This window comes from Scophthalmus maximus, chromosome 14, assembly GCF_022379125.1.
Source record: "Scophthalmus maximus strain ysfricsl-2021 chromosome 14, ASM2237912v1, whole genome shotgun sequence".
NCBI classification, from domain to species: Eukaryota; Metazoa; Chordata; class Actinopteri; order Pleuronectiformes; family Scophthalmidae; genus Scophthalmus; species Scophthalmus maximus.
In genome coordinates this window covers 13617700-13638063 of record NC_061528.1, presented here as the reverse complement: position 1 = coordinate 13638063, position 20364 = coordinate 13617700, and the positions used below count along the sequence as shown (strand labels likewise).

General features: G+C 42.9%; 1 protein-coding gene across 4 annotated transcripts in view; it reads right to left on the bottom strand.

Annotated features, from left to right (window-relative positions):
* Positions 1-699: 699 nt before the first annotated feature.
* The window catches only part of LOC118283082 (dehydrogenase/reductase SDR family member on chromosome X-like), a 40554-nt gene continuing 20889 nt past the window's right edge, over positions 700-20364 (bottom strand). For all 4 annotated transcript variants that reach the window (XM_035604763.2, XM_035604761.2, XM_035604760.2 and 1 more), the window contains 5 exons: positions 18059-18127; positions 9133-9234; positions 8595-8802; positions 6940-7147; positions 700-5016 (listed from right to left, as the gene is read on the bottom strand). In XM_035604763.2, coding sequence (XP_035460656.1) covers positions 4837-5016; positions 6940-7147; positions 8595-8802; positions 9133-9234; positions 18059-18127 — 767 coding nt within the window. In that variant the 3' untranslated portion in view covers positions 700-4836. The remainder of the gene's footprint in view (positions 5017-6939; positions 7148-8594; positions 8803-9132; positions 9235-18058; positions 18128-20364) is intronic.

Sequence of the window (20364 nt, the reverse complement as noted above, 5' to 3'; positions counted from 1 at the left end):
ACTCACCATTTAACAAGACATTTTGTTTAAAACCTGTTTTACAGTATCTTTGTCGTGAAAGTCGTACGTTGTAAAAGTGCTGGAGTTTTTGTTCTCGCAGTCACATATCAGAAATAAGAAACTTGCCTTTGTCTAAATGGACAAGGAAACATGGTTTTTAAGATTACTAAGATTTTCAGGTGGTAGACTTGGCCACCATTCTGACTGCAATTTGAATTTCAGATGTGCTAGGGAACAAAGCCTGACAAGCAGAGTGACAGCAATTTATGGCGGCGAGTCTGAGAAAGTCGTCAGCTCAGATTGAAATTCGAAACTCCTCCCGTACTGACAAATTGGGGCAGCTGTAGCTCAGGTCATGGGATGGGTTGACCCTTAATTGCAAGATACATCGTCCACACTGGCCAAGTGTCTCCGTTAACTTAGACACAGAACCGCAATTAGTCCTGATGGATGACGGGAGCACAATGTGTGTCGTGAAGTGTCTGCCAACTTCAAAATATGATATTTAACCAGAGGGAAACGTGATAGAGTCAATTCCAGTGAAAGTGTGTTTATGTGTACGTCTGCGTGTGTGTTCCACTGATGGATCCGAGAACATCTTCCAAAGTTCAGAGCACGCTCTGGGGCTCGCTGTCTCATGACGATGCGTCATCAGGCAGTTTCTCACTCACCCGCAGTGTAAAGGACAGGGAGCACGAGTGGCACAATGATATGTTTATTGAGAGGCTTTGGATAATAGAAAAGATGGTGGCTGCTGCTGGAATGTCACAACCATCGACCAAAAAAAACATGGACATGAACATCCTATAATCTAGACACACACTGACACACAAACATGCGCACGCACACACACACACACACACACACACACACACACACACACACACACACACACACTCTCACTCCTCACTCCTCCATTACCTTCACTCCAACGAGAAGAAGAAACTTACAGCAAATCCACAGGACAAGACGGTATCACGGTTTCTACAAGTTCATTTCTACATGAAAAATTCACAGTTTACACGTAATATGAGGAAGATTCTCTTCATAGGCACGGCAAAAGCAATTAAATGTGTCATTTTCTACAACAGCAAAATAACGAAGAAAATCAAAACAAAAACATTTTGCACATTTCATAAATCCTCTTGTGCCCAGATGGACTGAATGTTTACACTGGATTCCAGGTGGGAACATCCTCTAAAACCAAAGGAGAGAATGGTTAACGGGCACATGGTATAATGTGTTTCCTCTTATCTGGTCCAACCTCCACAGTAAGGACTCAGTTCATCTGGTCACCCTCTGTATACATCTTTATAATTTCTCTTCCTATACATATGAACACATTTAGGATCTCGCAGGACTTGGGACCAGAACATTTAATATAAATGTAATCCCAGGTCAGTCAGAAGAATGTCTATTAGGGCATTTTCAGTCTACATACAGCCCTGCTGGTCCACGACCAGCAGCTTTAGAAAATAATAATTTACGAGTAAATAACATACAGACAATATCACGGGACGTTACTTGAGCCGCTTTTGCTCTTTTTCTATATTTGCACTTGGAGTTCAGAAGGTTCACTGTGCTGTCCTGCCCCGTGTAGAGTGCTTGAGGAGTACGTTAAATATATAACAAGGTAATCATTGAACATTTATCAGCAACCCTCTGCACACTTTACACGGCAAGAACACCGAGACGGACCCTCACACTTCTCCTCGCCCACGTCTTTGGAAAATCTTGTGCTCAGACGTCCCCCCCTCCCCGGGCTTTTCAAATCATCTATTGTAGCAGCTGGACAGCGGGGAAACACAACGGCTCTGCGACAGGATGTAGATCACACACCTTTGTACTCTCTAACATGAGTGCTGCTGGTCGGTAAGCTGGTGTCGTCGTTCATGTGAAGGGGCACAAGCTCATTTGTTTCACTAGAGGACTAGGTTTGATCGTTGGTTATCTAGTCATTGTGTCAGTACTTTACGGTAGCCTCGAGGAACCACTGCCAAACAAGGAAGCACCGAGGCAATAGACAGTTTTTCCCCCCTGCGCTGTAAGACAACACTGAGTAGAAGAAAGAAACCCTTCAAAACCGATGAGAATTCCCATTTTCAGTTGGATTTTCCTTTTCTGGATCACGCTATTTAGCAAAAGACTAAAGTCCTCAACACGCAGAACCCTGATTGGCTGACTACTCTCATTCAAAGGAGGTAAACCTGCTGGTGGAGCCCAGGTGCGTCTTTGAATGTCACAGTTCGTCCTCCTAAACGTCGACATCCTTATTTGACTTTATGAGGTGACAAAGAGGGCCTGAGCACAACATTATCTGGAGTGGTCTTATTCAGGGAGGGGGCTCAGCCTAACCTTCAGAAGATCCAGCTCCTGAACGGTGACGAGCGGACAAACTGCTTTAAAAAAAGTGCGGATGTTCTTCTGAATATACTATTTAAAATGTAACTGCGGAAAACAATGCACTTCAACGATGTAGGCAAATCAATTTTAAATTCCTGATATATGGGTAACGCTTAAGTGGGTTTTTTTTCTTTTCTTTTCCCATTGATATGCTTTTGTGCATCGGGATCCTTTTCCTCCTCTGTGCTGCCGGCAGAATTAGCAGCAGTACCACGGTGATGCTTTTGCTTCACACACGACAGACACAGCCATGGGACGGCGCGCGGGGGAAGGATCTTTCGAGCAAACTTGTTAATTTCCGGAGAAACTTTTCATTTTTCACAGCTAAAATGGTTGATCACAGTGGCAATGGCGTTATGGCTGTGTGTTATGCGTGTGCTCATGTGTGTTTTCCTGAATGAGAGAAGCAGCCATGTATCTTTTGCTGTGTGCTTGTTTAGATAAGCCTGCGCCTGGATATACAGTACTGCTTCCAATGTTTGTGTGTGTGTGTGTGTGTGTGTGTGTGTGTGTGTGTGTGTGTGTGTGTGTGTGTGTGTGTGTGTGTGTGTGTGTGTGTGTGTGTGTGTGTGTGTGTGTGTGTGTGTGTGTGTGTGTGTGTGTGTGTGTGTGTGTGTGTGTGTGTGTGTGTGTGTGTGTGTGTGTGTGTGTGTGTGTGTGTCAGCTCAGCAGATGGAGTTTGATTCTCGCCACTGGGAAATCACAATCCCACAATGCACTGGGAGCGGCGCCAAATGAGGAAGCATTTGCAGCAGCAGCAATGAGGAACCAGCTTGAGTTATGAAAAAAAAAGTGCTTTCCCTCTCTCTCTCCCCCTCTCCTTTTCCGTTGCTGTTCCTCCTGGACCGGCCATTGTTGTGCTATCTATCAACATGAATAGGGTTTATAGCATGAGTCAATGCTTAACTCGTTGTGCATGAAGCGCGCACACACACATCTATCACAGGCACAGTAAAACCGATTAACACTGATCACAAAGGGAAACCGGCACAGATTTAGATTGAAGACGAGGTTGGCTCCCCATGCTTCCCCTTTTTGTTTTCCGAGGAGACAAAAGCAAACAGAAACGTCCGGAAATCCTGTCCTCAGAAAGTGACATCAGCAGAAGAAAAATCTCCAAAACAAACACAAAGTATTACTCTCAAGTCTATAGGAGGAATCATTCCAAATCTGTCCAACATTTGGACAGGGTCTCTTCTTTTTGTCGGGGTTTTCCTAAAAACCCCTTCGGTCCGTGGGAATGTGAGACTGCAGAGTTGTGGAGAGAGAAAGGAAAAAGGAGTTGAGGATGTTTTCCCAGCATCTTCATGAGAACAGCAATATACCTTTTTTTATGTTTTTTTTTTTTATGTTATGTTTTTTTTTTTTAAACACAGCATATCACACAACTACGATCAGCAGTTCACGTGAGGATTCAGTACAGCGGTAACCAGAAGAGGAACGTACAAAAACAACAAGGTGCTCCCAGTTGAACAGGTGGGGCGGCAAGATGGTCTGAGAAATCATTATGATGTGTCAAAGCAAAGTGATGACATCACATTCCTCCACCAAGGCAAGGCGGGTCCAGATTTGAAGAATCAGATTTGTGTGTGTGTGTGTGTGTGTGTGTGTGTGTGTGTGTGTGTGTGTGTGTGTGTGTGTGTGTGTGTGTGTGTGTGTGTGTGTGTGTGTGTGTGTGTGTGTGTGTGTGTGTGTGTGTGTGTGTGTGTGTGTGTGTGTGTGTGTGTGTGTGTGTGTGTGTGTGTGTGCACACCCTAGGGTTTGACTGAAATGTGATTTTTCAGCCAGCAAAGAGACAAAATTCAGCTTCTCAATTCAGCTATTTCCATGGCCCCAAGAGCATGTTAATGTTTACCTAGAATTTAACATTTTTATGGAAAATCATCTGAAAAAAGAATTTAGTTTTTGTGGACAAAGAAACTCTTCACTGAAATCTAGACTAATGACATTAAGGCAGAGTGGAGCAGGTGTCATAGTAAGTTTTTGAAAACGACATCATGGAACAATATCTCTGGCTATAGATATCTGAGGTTAGCGACAATCCGGGAATAAAACAACTGATGTCAGCAACTGCCCAGTATCCATGACCGCAAAATCTTTCATCCATAAAACCCTACAATGTGTTTTTATTCATGTGCGTGTGTTTTCACGTTCACAGTGAAAAACTAAAACATGTCTTCCATCCCCATGTAGCCCTTCTTTGGCGGGTCTGGAACAAGTCTTTGCTTCCCAAATAACCAATCACAGTCCAGAGGTGGATTGTCACAATATAATGCTACAAAAACCTCGATGTGAGGTATGGACGGAGAAAAAGAACTGAAGAGAAAGGGAGGAGGAGGAGTAAGGAAGGAAGGCTGGTTCGCCCGAGTTAAGGGTCAGTATCTGATGTTGTCTTCAGGGTCCAGTCCTTTTGTGTCGCCCTTTAATCTCATGCTACTGTTGGCCCAGTAACCGGAGGCTGGTCTCCCATAGGCTCAGCTGCAGCGGTGGGTCAAAGGTCGGTGGTGTTGTCATCTCCCTGCACCCATTGGCCCAGTAGCCTCCTCCACTCTCCCCCTCCAGGGCGGGTGATAGGGCGGCATACAACACAGTGGCAGCGCCCTCTACAGGAGTCTGTGGACAACGTACACACGCACACACACACACACATACACACACACACACACACACACACACACACACACACACACACACACACACACACACACACACACACACACACACACACACACACCGAAAGGAATTGGAGGGACAGCAGGATGACAAGTTCAACAGCAAGTTATCACTGCAAAAACAAAGAATGTGTTTGTGTGTGTGTTCGTGTCTGTGTATGAACGCCAGAGGAGGACTGATGTCATTGTTTGTTAGTGTCAGTGAAAAGGCTCAGGGTAGTTGCGCGTGCGTGTGTGTGTGTGTGTGTGTGTGTGTGTGTGTGTGTGTGTGTGTGTGTGTGTGTGTGTGTGTGTGTGTGTGTGTGTGTGTGTGTGTGTGTGTGTGTGTGTGTGTGTGTGTGTGTGTGTGTGTGTGTGTGTGTGTGTGTGTGTGTGTGTGTGTGTGTGTGTGTGTGTGTGTGTGTGTGTGTGTGTGTGTGTGTGTGCCTGCATAAGTGTGCGTGTTAGTGAGTGTTAGTGTTGATGCTTTTTAACTATGATCTCAGTGTCAGTTGTGAGACCAGGAGCAGGTTTTCCGAGCAGAGAGGGGATCGCGTCCTGCAAGCGTCAACAGTGACGCTGCTGTACTCTGTGTGTGAAGCAGTGCCCGTTTGTCACTTTATGCCGTGGTACTCCACAACATTTCCAAAAACTATGTAAAAAATGTAAAAAAAAATGATTTATATATATATATATATATATATATATATATATATATATAATAATTCCATGACAACAGGCCACCAGTGTGACTTGTTGCTCTGCTGTATCTGATTTGCTCACCGAGGACACGGCTCCAAAACACTCATGAATAACAATGACTACGTTCTCCATCACGGGTATCTGTAAATATTATTAAGAGTACAGTCTGCTCTGTACGAAAAGGGCCCTGAGATAATATCTGTTATGATCTGACACTGATGTAAATCGCCTCGACTTGAACTCATCTTACTATTGTTAAAATTGCCCTGCCCGGTTGTGACTTAGTGAATAATGTTGAATTTTTATCCTTCATATTTAATTTTTTTAACCGTCAAATCAACAACCTCTGGAGCACAACACATTGAATTTCACAAAAATATTACTTGGCAGAAATGGCAGTTGTGAGGTTATAAAAGCAAGGTGCTCAGTCTGATAAATACTGAGACTATCAAGCGGAATTTTATTTCAGTTTCGAGTATTAAGATTTGAGTTTATTTTTATTTATGGTTGGTTTATTTAGTTTCTTGTACCTCCCTGATTGGCTGCACATTGTTTGTTCTTTGTTTGAATATGATTCAAATTCTATCTTTCTTTTTCTTTATCTCTATCTTTTAGTCTTTCACAGTGAGAATCACAATGTGTGTGTATAATGTTAATGATTACATGCACAAGTGTGTGTGATGTTTGTGTATGTGGGGCAGAACCATCCCACAGGTTGCGCTCTGGGGCAAATGCCTGTGACAATTGCAGTTTTGGGCTCAAACACGCACACGTCTCCTTCCATTAAATCCCAGGGACATTAACAGCAGCCTGCGGCCGGCTCGAAGCTATGCAAGAAATGTTTAAATGTATAACTGTGTGTGTGTGTGTGTGTGTGTGTGTGTGTGTGTGTGTGTGTGTGTGTGTGTGTGTGTGTGTGTGTGTGTGTGTGTGTGTGTGTGTGTGTGTGTGTGTGTGTGTGTGTGTGTGTGTGTGTGTGTGTGTGTGTGTGTGTGTGTGTGTGTGTGTGTGTGTGTGTGTGTGTGTGGCTGTCAGCAGCACTGACAGCCGCAGTTCCTTTCCAGGAAAGCGGACGATGTAAAGCTGAAAAGTTACTGACATTTAACAGAGCAAATCAAACTAGTTGATCTTTGCCGTCACGGACGTGTGAATAAGGCAGACGAAAGTCACAACAGTGTTTTACCCTCAGCAGCAGGTGAGCGAAGGCGCTCTGTGCCAGACAGAGGGGCATCCACAGGTGGCGGTACAGAGCGGTGTCCACCATGCCGGGGTCCACGGCACATGAGCTCACCGGAGAGCCTCGGCGCTGCAGCTCCTGGTGGAGGTGGGAGCTGAACAACAGCTGGGCCAGCTTACTGTGACAGTACGCAGCATGGGCTGAGTAACACTGGCTGAAGAGAGAGGAGGCAAGAAAGACATCAGATATGTATATAAAAGAGAGATATGTATATAAACAGCTCTGAGTTCTGTTCAGTGCATTCCCATGCGCTGTTGCCGAAATAGAAAACGTTTCCTCATGTAAGAAGAAACTGGCAGCACTACACTTCTGTTTCTCCAGTGCATTATATCAAACATGATACTTGTTCCTGAACTCCATCAAAGCATAACACACCGTTACATCAGGTCCAAAGTATTGCACCGTTATGCACACGGAACAGCACAATAAAGATGTTGAGCCTGCTGATCTTTCTGGACAGCAGTGTGCTGCTAGCTGGCATGATACTGAGCCAACCAGAGCCAACAGCTGCCCACTAGTGCTAGAAGAAAAACAGAGGAGTCTGTGTTTGTGACGCCAGTATAGAGAGTGTGCAGGTGAGAGTGACAGGTTTTGGGGCTTAAAATCCTCTTCCAATTAAAACAACACAGTAGCAAAATAGACTTACATTGTTTTTGGCTCTCCTCTTGGAATCCCCTTCCTAATTCACACAGGACCGCAGAGTCACTCCTAATCTTAATTTCACTTCATATCCTTGAAATGTTTTAAATTGTAACTCCACAACCCATCCTCCTCTGTTTGCATATGACAGGCTTTAACGTCATTCCCTAGCACTTCTAACTGGGGAATATTCTAGTAAAGTAAAACTGTTGTATTTTATATTTAAAACCAAACAACGTTTTCTCTTATGTAATTCGCTGCCAGAGACAAACACATGGATCACAGTATTGGCTTAAAATGTCCTTCCAGCTACTGTTAGATGCTGCTAGAAATGGTTAATGCCTAATGGTAAGTAGCTAACGGACTGTAGTCATATAACGCTTTTCTAGCTTTATCGACTACTCAAAGCGCACAGCGCTTTTTTTCTATCACACATCACTCAAACACTGCCGCCACAGCCGACCGGGGGCAAGGCACTTGCCCAAGGTCACTTTGGCATGTGGACTGGAGGACAGGGTGAATAAGCTGTTGAAATCTGGTAAGTGGACGACCCGCTCTACCTCCTGACCTATGACCTTTCATGTTATTAATGGTTAATAAGCAGCAACCATTAGAGTTACTGTATGTGCAAGCATAAAAATATATAATCCTTGTTTTATTTAAATTGTCAAACTTTTTGTATATTCATTTAATATTTATTTTTGTAATTCATTATTTGCAGAAAATGTACATGTACTATTCGTGTGTGTGTGTGTGTGTGTGTGTGTGTGTGTGTGTGTGTGTGTGTGTGTGTGTGTGTGTGTGTGTGTGTGTGTGTGTGTGTGTGTGTGTGTGTGTGTGTGTGTGTGTGTGTGTGTGTGTGTGTGTGTGTGTGTGTGTGTGTGTGTGTGTGTGTGTGTGTGTGTGTGTGTGTGTGTGTGTGTGTGTGTGTGTGTGTGTGGGTGGGTGGGTGTGGCGCCTACCAGCTGTTTAAATCATTTAGTCTGACGGTGCCGATGCGGTGGGCAGAGGAGGAGACATTGACCACACGGGAGATGTGACCACACTTCCCAGAATCCTTGAGTGTGTCCAGGAGGAGCCAGGTCAACAGGAAGTGACCTAGGTAGTTCACCCCGAGGTGCTGTTCGAATCCATCTTCAGTACGACCCTCGGGAACCAGCATGACACCCGCTTGACAGACGAAAATTTCGCAGAAACAATTTGGTGCAAAGAAAAACACATTCCAGCTTTTGAGGTGAGCGTACAAAGTGAAATTTATACCAATATCTTAATTGTTCTAACATTGTTGTTCCTCTGGTACATGACTGCGAAATACACTGTGTTGAAGACTTTTTAGTGTGTTTAGAGCTGCGTTTGATGCTTTGAAAGTCAGTCAGGGGACAGCTTTTAAAATACACTCTACTGTTTAAAGAATCTCTACTTTTCACACAACGGTTACTTTACAGACTGACATCATAGACAGACCACATGGGGCTAGAACAAGACATTTCCGTCACTCACCATTATTGATCAGAATGTTTAGCGGCAGCTCCAGCTGCTTGAAGCTTTGGACGAAATGATGGACAGACTGCAAAGACGCGAGGTCCAGTTTCTTGAACTCCACTGGAATGGACAAACACACAGACACACACACATTAGAGCCATTGTACACAGATTATTTCTGCGTCACATTTTGACATCAAGTCATCAATGAGTGTATTAATCATCTGTTAAAGCAGGCTTGGTGGGTTCTTACAGTACGATACTGGCAGCACTACACTTCTGTTTCTCCAGTGCATTATATCAAACATGATACTTGTTCCTGAACTCCATCAAAGCATAACACACCGTTACATCAGGTCCAAAGTATGATAAGACACGAGGAGGAAAGCAATGCCCAAGAGTTGGCATCAGTGGAGCGTGAAAGTGACAAGTTGTGTGTGTGTGTGTGTGTGTGTGTGTGTGTGTGTGTGTGTGTGTGTGTGTGTGTGTGTGTGTGTGTGTGTGTGTGTGTGTGTGTGTGTGTGTGTGTGTGTGTGTGTGTGTGTGTGTGTGTGTGTGTGTGTGTGTGTGTGTGTGTGTGTGTGTCACTTTAAGACATTACTTTGGGGATGGGGAACACTGGCTGTACTTAGAAAGCTACAGCTTGACAGACACAGATCTCTTGTGAGACTCCACTTGAGCACAATATAAAGAATGTTCAGATTAAACCAGCACTGTTACCGTAACCTGCCATAGTAAAAGACAACAATGCCATAAGAAATCCTCTTATTTATGGCCAGCAAATAATATGGTTAACTACCTCTAGAACTACCTCTAGAGGTGTGTATAATAGTGAGAGGACAAGCACAAAGTTATTTTTTCTTCTCTGGCACCATTGTTTGTCTGTTGGAGACACACCAGCTTGACGTCGAGTAGAAGACCGAACATTTTATGCTACATGACTTTCTATATAGCCAAACTATTTCCAGTTCATTGAAATATTAAAGGGCATGTTTACCAAAATTTAGCAACATCTCCCAAAAGAAACAGAGATTGGTTTAGAAACGTTTAGTGAAAAGCTCCAGGGAAGGATGGACAGGAACTTTTAACACAAATAAATTTTATCATAAAAATCAAAGCTTTTTCAAACAAGCTTTTTGACAAATCTTGAACATTTGTCAAATACATTTGTCTCATGCATCAAGAGAATAACATCTTGTTCCTCCCAATGACTCAAGCTAGTCTGTGGAGGGTCAAGTATAATGGACAGGGACAGGAAGTGGCCTGAGAGGGAGCAAGGGGAAGAAGAGTTGATGGAACCGATAGAGAAAATGGCCCCCATAACAGATGAGAGTGCGGCCCTCACTGATGAAGGTTTGATAACAGCCTTATCCCCAAGCCACGCCACTCACCTCCTGCTGAGTGTTTGTGTGTGTGTGTGTGAGAGAGAGAGATATAGATAGTTTAAAAGAGAAAGGAAAAGAAACAGAAGCAGAGAGAGCAGGTGTGGGCATTGCTTTGACCATGAGCAAGTTTGTATGGTTGTGTGCACATTTGAAAAGTATCAGCAAGCAAATGTAAGTGTGTGCACATGTGTATTCTCCTGAAAACAAGTCTCGATACATCTGTGTGCGTTTGTGTGTTTCCTGCATGTCGGTCCTTCCCTGTCCTCTTCAATGGGGCCCCTTGAGGCCAATCCCTGTCAGACAGCCCAGTCATATCTAAAAAGCCCACTGGGAGAGAAGCGTCATCGATCAGGCGATGCCGTCAGCCCTGAATTCAGATCCAAGGATCTACTACAAAGCTCACACACTGACTGTGGTTTTTGTTGGAGATGTTCTTTCTTTCAAACTGACAACAGGAAGTGCCTTTCCAGACTCTTACTGCGTTTAAGATCAACCTCTTCATAACCACTTTTTATATTTGCCATTAAGATGCATGTTAACTTAGTAAATGTGGAAGAAATGTAAATTAAATTATCACTTTAATTAGTATTATTTTAACCAATTCTAAGTAAATGTTTTGTATTGCAATGTGGGTGTGACTCAGGTTCTAAAACATTAAAGTAGAAGCACGTTTAGGTATTTAAAGCCTCGTCATCTACCATGAAAGTCATAAGTGTTGCCTTTGTTTGCAATAACCGATTATTCTGTGCAAATAATTTACATTTCATTACACATTTTAAAAATGTTGGCACAATAATTCAAAAATGTCTTTATCTTTTTCTTTCTCGTCAACAAATGACAAAAGCTTCCCCAGACACACGACGGCCTCAGAGGAATCCAGGTTTAGTAAGTAGTTTTTACATTTTCCTAAGATAAATTGCATTACATCTCAAACTCAATTGATCAATGTGAGACAAGAAAGCAATATGCAGGAAAGGGCTTTTGACTGAAGACAATTTGGCATATCACAAATGGAAAAGGACAAGTGTAATAAAATATGAAAGACAGCTAAATGATACAGTATTTAACTGCCTCACTGTCACTGTCATGGTTTAAAGGGACACTTAAATTTGACAAGTCAAATTATCTATAGTGCTATGTTTGTGATTCTTTGCCTTTTCTATTTTTTCAATTTTTTTTTTTTTTGCTGCACTGTGCTTTTGGGAATTACTTCCAAACAAAGGCACTTAAATACACAATGTCACAATTACGACTTGAGAAATTCTGAAGAGGCCAAAAGTCAAAGGACAGTTTCAATGGAAGAGTTGCGATGTCTTACCATCGACTTCGCTGCCAACACAGCTGGCTTTGCACCTCAACCAGTTGTTCTTTGTGTCCCATGTGGATGGATAAGCAGTCACAAGTGATTTCACAACAGCGTTTGTAATTTTCTGGACACTAAATGTGATTACAAACGGTTCCTGCCACATCACTGCACATTTAGAGCAAATACAGTAACAAAACAGACACTGGGAAAAAAAAATAGCCTGTTCCAGCTGAAAATCCTTTAGAAACTCTTCATACTGAGCGATACCATTATATCCAGCTTTTAACAAAAGTAAGATGCAATGAATGTTGAACAAATGATACAAATAAAACGAATACTGTTCATTAGTTCAATTAGGACAATGGGTTCAAAATTACCTGGTGTGGTCACAATTCATTACATGAAGACTTTTTACACTAATGTTTCAGCCTAGCAATATTTTATCAATATGAAACTCTGTGAACTAAATATTGCTGCAGAGAAAATGGTTTAGAAATTGAGCGGTAACACCTTGAGCCACATACAGTTAGACAGTCTGTTCCAAGTTCAGGATACATTTAGACCTTTTAGATTATTTTCCATCAGTTTCAACTAGCTGGCGATAAGATAGTAATAAGACATATTTATGAGAGGAACAAATGCAGCCTCTTTGTTGTTTTGTTTTGTTGTTTTTAGGCCTCAGTGTGCTACAGATACATCAATGAAATTGTCTCTTTTACATGCTCTGTTGCACTGCTACACTTTTAACAGAGCCCATCTGGAATATACCGAAAAACGCATGCACTGGTCTACTTGCTCAGCAGCAGGTAACTAATATGTAAGTCAGCTGATGCCCATTGCTAAATATTTCAAACTCTTAGTACAAGAGTTTAAAAGTACCCTCGGCTCTGACTGCTGCTGCTGCTATACGAAAATGAAAAAAACTTGAAAGAGCAATACAGAAAAACAGATAATGACGGAGGACTGCCTGCTTCTGTTAGCACCCTGGCTTTATCTAACAGGCATCTTGTGTCCTGATCGTCACAGCGATATTGATCTGGATTACACCTAAAGCTGATATTAAAATGCATCACCGGAAAACACATTGAATTTCTCTACCCACAGACTGTTTCATGTAGCTGACATGGTAGAGAGGGCAGGCTGGACTGTACTTTTGTGGCTCTCATCCATACAATCTATCCAGATTCTCTGACAGGCTGCATCTCAGCTGCATCACAAAGTTGTAGTGGGACAAGCAGTAAATTGGCCGAGCAGGTTTAGGCAGCATTCCAACAACCCACTAAAACAAAACCAGGGGTTAAGGGAGGTGGAACCTGGTCCAAAAGGAAGTGAGGGGCGAGGAGCAACATGCAAACCTGATGGGAAGCATGCGAATAGGCAATGGACCGCGAGATCTCATGGTCCGAGTTCTGTAAGGCTGAACCTTTCTGCATCTAATTCCTCTTGTGAACGATGTTCTAGCCAGCCCATCTCACATCTATTGTTGGGGCAAAGTTGAAGCACCAACATGTCCCTGGTGCAGAGGAAGAGGAACTCTGGAGCACCTTTTCAGCAGCTGTCCGACAGGTGACGGACGCTATCACTGGCAACACGACGAACTGCTGAAGTAATCATTGAGTCCATCTGCAGCACCAGCCACCAAGTTAAGCATCTCAGACCACAAAGGCGTGGAATCAAATTTGTGGTAACAGGAGAACATCCACAACTCCAACCGAAAGCCCAAGCGGACCTCCTTTGAACAGCACGACAGGCTGATAAGGTGGAGCCGGAGAAGCAACTCAGGTTACCTGAAGACATTGCGGACACAACTCTTGGTCATTGTGCTGACCACACAAACATTGAAGCAGGTGGTCATGCTGGAGCATGGAAAGGAGAGGAAAAATGGGAAGCATGCAGAGCGGACGGAGGACAGCTCCAGCAGAGTTGCATGCACGGTGCATGACAATTGAATTGGAGGGCAAGAGCTTTGCAGTAAAATCTCTGTGCAAAGCCGACATCCTCCTGGGCATCACCGGCACACAAAAAAGAAAAGCCGCTGGCAGAACTTCAGAGGCAGCAAAAGAAAGCCTTAAGATGGCTGTGGATTGGCAGGGACAAGCTGTGGTCTCATGTGGGGGACCAGGTTGGGAACTGTTCACTCATGGGTGGGTCGCCTGGACGAAGGTGTCTGAAGTTAAAAGACCCGAAACACCTGATGACCCCAGGTAGGATCACAGAGCTCAACAAGCTGCACCAGTGCAGCAGTGGCATTGGGTATAAGGTATAAGGTTGTGGATGTTTGTATCCCAGTTTCAGTCAGTGTCAGAATTGTCATACCCCTAGAAACTATAGACGTTTTTCTAGCTCTAATCATATATGCCTTATATACAATCATTTAGGAATAATATACAGAACATTTCCAATACCAAAGCTTTTCAGAAATGCTCTCATGATCACTTTTTCCCACAAAAACATATTCGTTTTTTATAAAATTGTTCAACTTTGAAGGGGTGGGTTTGATTTCTTTCCTGACTGAACTAGATGAAAACAAAGGTGACTAAAAATGGAGTTAACTGGAGTGAAAAATCCTTAATAATGGCAGTTTCTGTGAGGAGGAAGCAGCTGGGTTACCTAAACCGAGAGATAATTTCATGCGTTTAGCAAACACACAAAGACACGTGCGTCCACACACACACACACACACACACACACACACACGCACAGGTTGCCTTGCTTCACACCATTAATCTAGGGCTATAGTTGGAGGCAGAAAGTGTTACTTTCAAGTGCACCGTGACTAAAGTTAGTGGACAGACAGCACTGCCCGTGGCAATGTTACAGAAATACCCTGTATCTGCGTGTGGCGTTTGTGTGTTGGTGTATGTGCGTGTGAGTTTTTGATTCAAAGTAAAATACTTAAAGCCTCATTGACTAAAGCCAACATGCAGTCAAAGTCATTAGCATATGTCCACAGGATTGTATTTAAGGTTTTCCAGGGATAGCACGTGTTTCACTGCAGGAAGACACCAAATGGGACAAAACACACCTTTACATATTTATTTATAGAGGCTGTAAGAGAAAGGGAGAGAGAACAAGAGTACTGTATATATTTATATACTCTTGAGTTAGATGAAAGGAGCAATACTCATGTGCAGATGAATAGGCAGCTAATGTGGTTGGCCCGCAGCTTGACTTGGATGTAGATCCCAACAGAGTAATCGGCAATAGCTAACAAATCTTTCCTTAGCACGTGTTTTCAGAATCTCAGCGGTGGCCTGTCAGAGATCAAGATCTTTCCTTCAATTGTGTTCAACATGACCCACGGTGTCATTTCTATATGGTGATACTTTGCAGTGTAAAATTCTTTGTCCCTGGTGACACTTTGAAATCTCCTAACTTGAGCTCCACAAGTGTCCATAAGTCCCCAGTTTGAGAACCACAAAATGAATGTCTGTTAATGGTTTTCATTTTGTGGCTGATAGCTGTATGTCAGGGGAGGGGAACGTTTTTGCTGTCGAGGGCCATTTCAATTTTTAGAACATCCTTCGTGGGTCATACTAAATTATTGAACGCAAATATCAAACTAACCTCTCTGAAGCGATGGCTGCAACTGCTTCTCTCTGGCGCGGCCCCTGATGTCAAATTACCATGTTACTCACAGCTGGTTTTGGCGGAAACAAATCAAAAAATCCTGCAGGACAGTCATTCTTCCCTCGTATGCTTTAGTAAAGAATGTCATCATAGACACATATGGATATGAATGATGATCACCACCATTAATATCCTTACAACTGGTGCGTTGTATGGACACTGACGACCACCACCCACATACTATCACAAAAAGGGGGAAAAGTAGTTTTTTTTTATTAAAAGTAGCAATTTGTATAAAATTATGAACAGATTATTTCCTGAAGACATTGCAATGTATCAGATGATTTTCCCTCATTTTTAAGACCATAATTCTTTCTTTATATGATTTTAATATCATTTCCACTATCACTCATATGTTTTGTGTTCGTCAAGTTAATTTTCAGACAAATATATATTTTATGTTTAAGGGCAGCCGTGAAGCTACTCTCCACTGCTTCTTACTAATCTTGCTAATAATTCAAGAAATATGTCTTGTCAGTCATATCTCAAGAACCGTTCACAGTTTATCAGCCTGACACTTGGCATGTGTGTTGTTTAAGGCAGAAGAAAGTGCAGTGTTAATTTTGGACGTTTTGAATAAACAGCTGATCAGCGCTTTGGAGCTAAGGAATCGTCAACTAAGATACGTTGTCAATACGACAACGGCGCGTTCAGGGTTCTGAACCAAACTTTGATTAAACAGGTGAACAGCTGTTTGTGCAGCAGCGCGGTGTCCGAAAGGTCTTCCGTCAACAGCTTGTCTTTAGTCGCTGCGGCTCAATTACTGCAGGTCACTTTTTTGCAGTTTAAAATACGGCCCGGGGGCCAGGCGTTCCCCCACCCCTTGTGTATATTATGAGCTGTCTCCCATTTGATATAACAGACTAATGTGCAAACGCTAGGAAAGATGCCAAAGGGTGTTTGGACAGAGATGTTTAAAGCTCCTGCCTCACATACTAATGACAATCCATTACTGTCGCATTCAAACACGCACACGCACGCACGCACGCACGCACGCCTGCACACACACACACACACGCACACTCTCTCTCTCCCTCTCATTCAGTGCACAAGCATCTGGCTACAGACGCCCCTCTTGTCCCCTATGCCTCAGTGGCTGCCAATTACAAAAGAAGTAATCAATTCCACCACGGCCCCGTCCAGGGAAATCGACTTCAATGACACCAGCTACATGGCTGCTGTCTCTGTACCTGACAGCCACTTACACACAAGCAGGGACCCAGCCAGCCGGCTTTGTGCTGCTCTCCACCGCAAGGCCAAGCACGATAAACCACAGCTTGCTTCCCAATTGGCAGCGCTACATAAGCAGTATTCAGCCATACCGGTGACAATGACTGGTATTTTTCCCTGCATGACTGTTAAAGGAACATAACACAAAAAAGGACCAGTATTCAAGCCCCATGCTCTTCAAAAGAGCATGGGGCTCAAGTGGGAAGAATGTAAAGATGATATGGATAGACGACTATCTATACTATAGAATACCGTATAAAAAAAGAAAACAACTGATGCTCTCTAGCTTACAGTTTTGATATATGTTGACTCCAAGACAAACTGACAATAGTAAAGAAACAGCTGATGATTTCTCATTGTATTTGAGGAAGCTCCATCCTTTTGCCATTTTTATTTGCCGATCTAGTGCAATGAAGCACTGAACACTACAGTGTCAGAGGGTTTACAGTTACCTGATAATGAGTTGTTTTTCTAAGTCCAGTTGACTTAACAGACATGTATTCAATTTAACTACGAATCAATTAAACAAAGTGGGATCTCTTCAGTAAGAATATTTAAAATTTCCTTGGAAAAAAAGCAGCCAACACCAATAATTTACCAATGATTTAGCATTGGCATTAATCTTTGAACATCCTCCGAATTAGGAACCTACCGACACAGACACAAGGCTGTTTGGTACAGAATGCAGAAAATGATAAGTTATTAGCTATGAGACTATGATGGAATTTGAGGTGCTTTGAAGGTCAGCTGAATCCATTCATCAACACTGGAGTTACAGAAAACATTGGAAGGTTTAGGCAATGGGTTGTAATATATATGATTTATCTCTTCTCATCCCCATCACTTCGTCTGCGCCACCATTTCCCCCTCAACCTCTCTTCCCTTTTAATTTTTTCATGTCATATTTTTCTATATTTGCCCATTTTTCATGTTCTCCTCCACCATCTGTCTCTTTCCATGTCTGCCTCTGCCCCTCCCCTCACTTTTTGGTTGACTTTTTCTCCGCTTGTCTTCTAATCATAGCCCTATCTTCTTTTATCTACCTCACAGTGCGTCAACCAACATTCCCGACACTGTATACTCGACATGGAACCTCTGTCTGTTTTTGCCTGTCTGTATACCTCTGTGTGTGTGTGTGTGTGTGTGTGTGTGTGTGTGTGTGTGTGTGTGTGTGTGTGTGTGTGTGTGTGTGTGTGTGTGTGTGTGTGTGTGTGTGTGTGTGTGTGTGTGTGTGTGTGTGAGACTACAAAAACAAGCCTGAGGGACACACTGCTGCAGCTCTGCCCTTTATCTTCAAACACTGGCATATTAAAACAAACGCACACGTACACACAAGGATCTTTGTGTCTGTGTGTGGTTGTGTATTTGTTCCTAGAGATGTTCGCAATCTTACCTTTGGCCTGTTTGTACTCTTCACAGATCCTTCTGACGGCTGCCAGGCCCTCCTGCTCATCCCTTCCACCTGTGAGACACACACACACACACACACACACACACACACATACACGCGCACACACACGCAGATTAACAAAATGTCTGACAAGCCCTTGGAGGCTTTAATAAAACAATAGTTTACACAATTTGTCATCTTTTAATTCTTCAGAGAAATTGACTAAATCTAACGTTTGGGTGTTTAACAGCGGGTGAGTGTTCCAGAAACTTCACAAAAAATGTGCTGTTATTTCAAAATTAGATACAGCACAGATAATTTGATATTTTTAACACGTGCAAATGCCCTGGTGAAAGACGCAATCATTGACTCTGTGACTCAGGACTGTTTACAGAGAACGTCTGCATACAAATGTAGTCTGCTTCTAATGAAACAGACAGGAAAGAAAAGAGAAACAGAGGGCAAATATTAGGAAGGGACCAAGGAGGAGAAGGAGACAGAATTTGTGTCTGATGTACAGACTCTTATTTTCTAAAGAACTATTTCCAAAGCACAGCTAGAGGCAGATATGAGTGTCCAAATGTGCAAACACACTGTCAAACACAGAGATGCAGATACAATTATACCTTCACTGCCGACGAAACCCTGCAGACAATTAGTCAATTCAATGATCCAGTCGATCCAATCATTGGACAAAACATCAGTTGAACATTTGCTTGTTCCCACTGCTCAAATGAGGGGGATTCGCTGCAAACACTAAATGAATTACACGCACTCACAAAAACTCTCGCTTCACACTCTCATTTCCTCTCTGTACACACAAACGCACAGACACACTAATCTTGGATTATCACGCAGGCCTTTTCAAGGGCACAGCATCATTTACCCTGATGCACTGCGGTTCAGGCTTCACTGAAAGATGCGGCTCTTCGGGATGACGTGTAACAGCGGCAACACTAACACACACATTCAGGGCGGACACACATTTATCCCACACGGCTGGGTTTTTTTTTTACACTAATACTTGCTCTTCAATATGCTTCTCTGCTCGTCAATGAGAACTCTGCATATCATCGAATACAAATTTCTCAACAGCTGCTTTTTGCCACAGCTCTCCATTAAAATAGCCACTGATTAAAAATATGCCCTGAGGAAATAATTTGCCTCCTAAATATTTTTGGGCTGGGGGTTGAAAATGTGACCCAATTATTTCACTTAAATAATATTGCTGGAGCTGAACAAATGGATAAGCTGGGCATGGTAGACAGAGAAAGACAGTTTAGATATAGCATAGATTTTCTAAAATACAGTATGTTGTGCAAGCATGATGTTACCACACCTGGCAACTTCACTGACACAACAAGACGCTACAGCACGTAACTCCCACTAAACCCGCATATTGCCATTTGTATATTTACAACTATGGCTCACACAAATTAGACTTAATTAGACACTCTGGGCTCCATCTTTCACCCAGCGCAATGTGGCGCCAAGCACAACGGAGCTATGGTTGAGGCCGTGTTCTTGGACCACAACCAGCTAAGAGATCGCAACGTGATTGACTGTACACTTTTCTTCATTGTTTTTAAATGGCGGTTGGCAGCCAGTGGCACCTTCTGCTCCGGAGATGTAGGGACTTTTTTTACTGTAGTGCTGTTGTGTTGATAGGTTCAAAAGACATTGTCGTTTGATATTAAATGTACAACGACAACGAACCGTCACCCTAACCCTAACTGTAAATTAAACGCAGCATTTAAATGCTGCGAAAATATGGAAGATGTTACGTCGTTGCTTGCCACCTTTGAATTCCAGGAGACGTGACAACACACATGCGCAAGAAGGTGAACCAATGAACGAGCTCATTCTTATCTGGATGTTGGAACCGTGTTCTCGGTCGCAGACATACCTCACACAACGCAAGTGTGACCAACAGCACTGCCATTTCCCCATCCACCATCCAAATTGTTTAATTAGCAAATGCAATTGTGCTCATCTGAGCACCCGTGGGCGTGTTGGTCTAAAATGAGGTGTGGTCAGACACATATTGATATGTTGAGACAGTGGATTGCGATTGTGTTTTTGACAAACAAAATCATGCTCTGATGTCAATGCCACAGTGTGGTACTGTTATTTTAAAAGCACATTTACAAGATAGTATATGCGGCTGCATAGGCAGGTGAACTACATGCATATGCTCTACGTGTTACAGACACAAAGATGCTCTGCTTGTGCACTTTCACAGAGAAGCTTTCTCTCTTACTACCTGGCAAACTCACCATTATAATATCAATCAGACGGGGTGTAAGTAC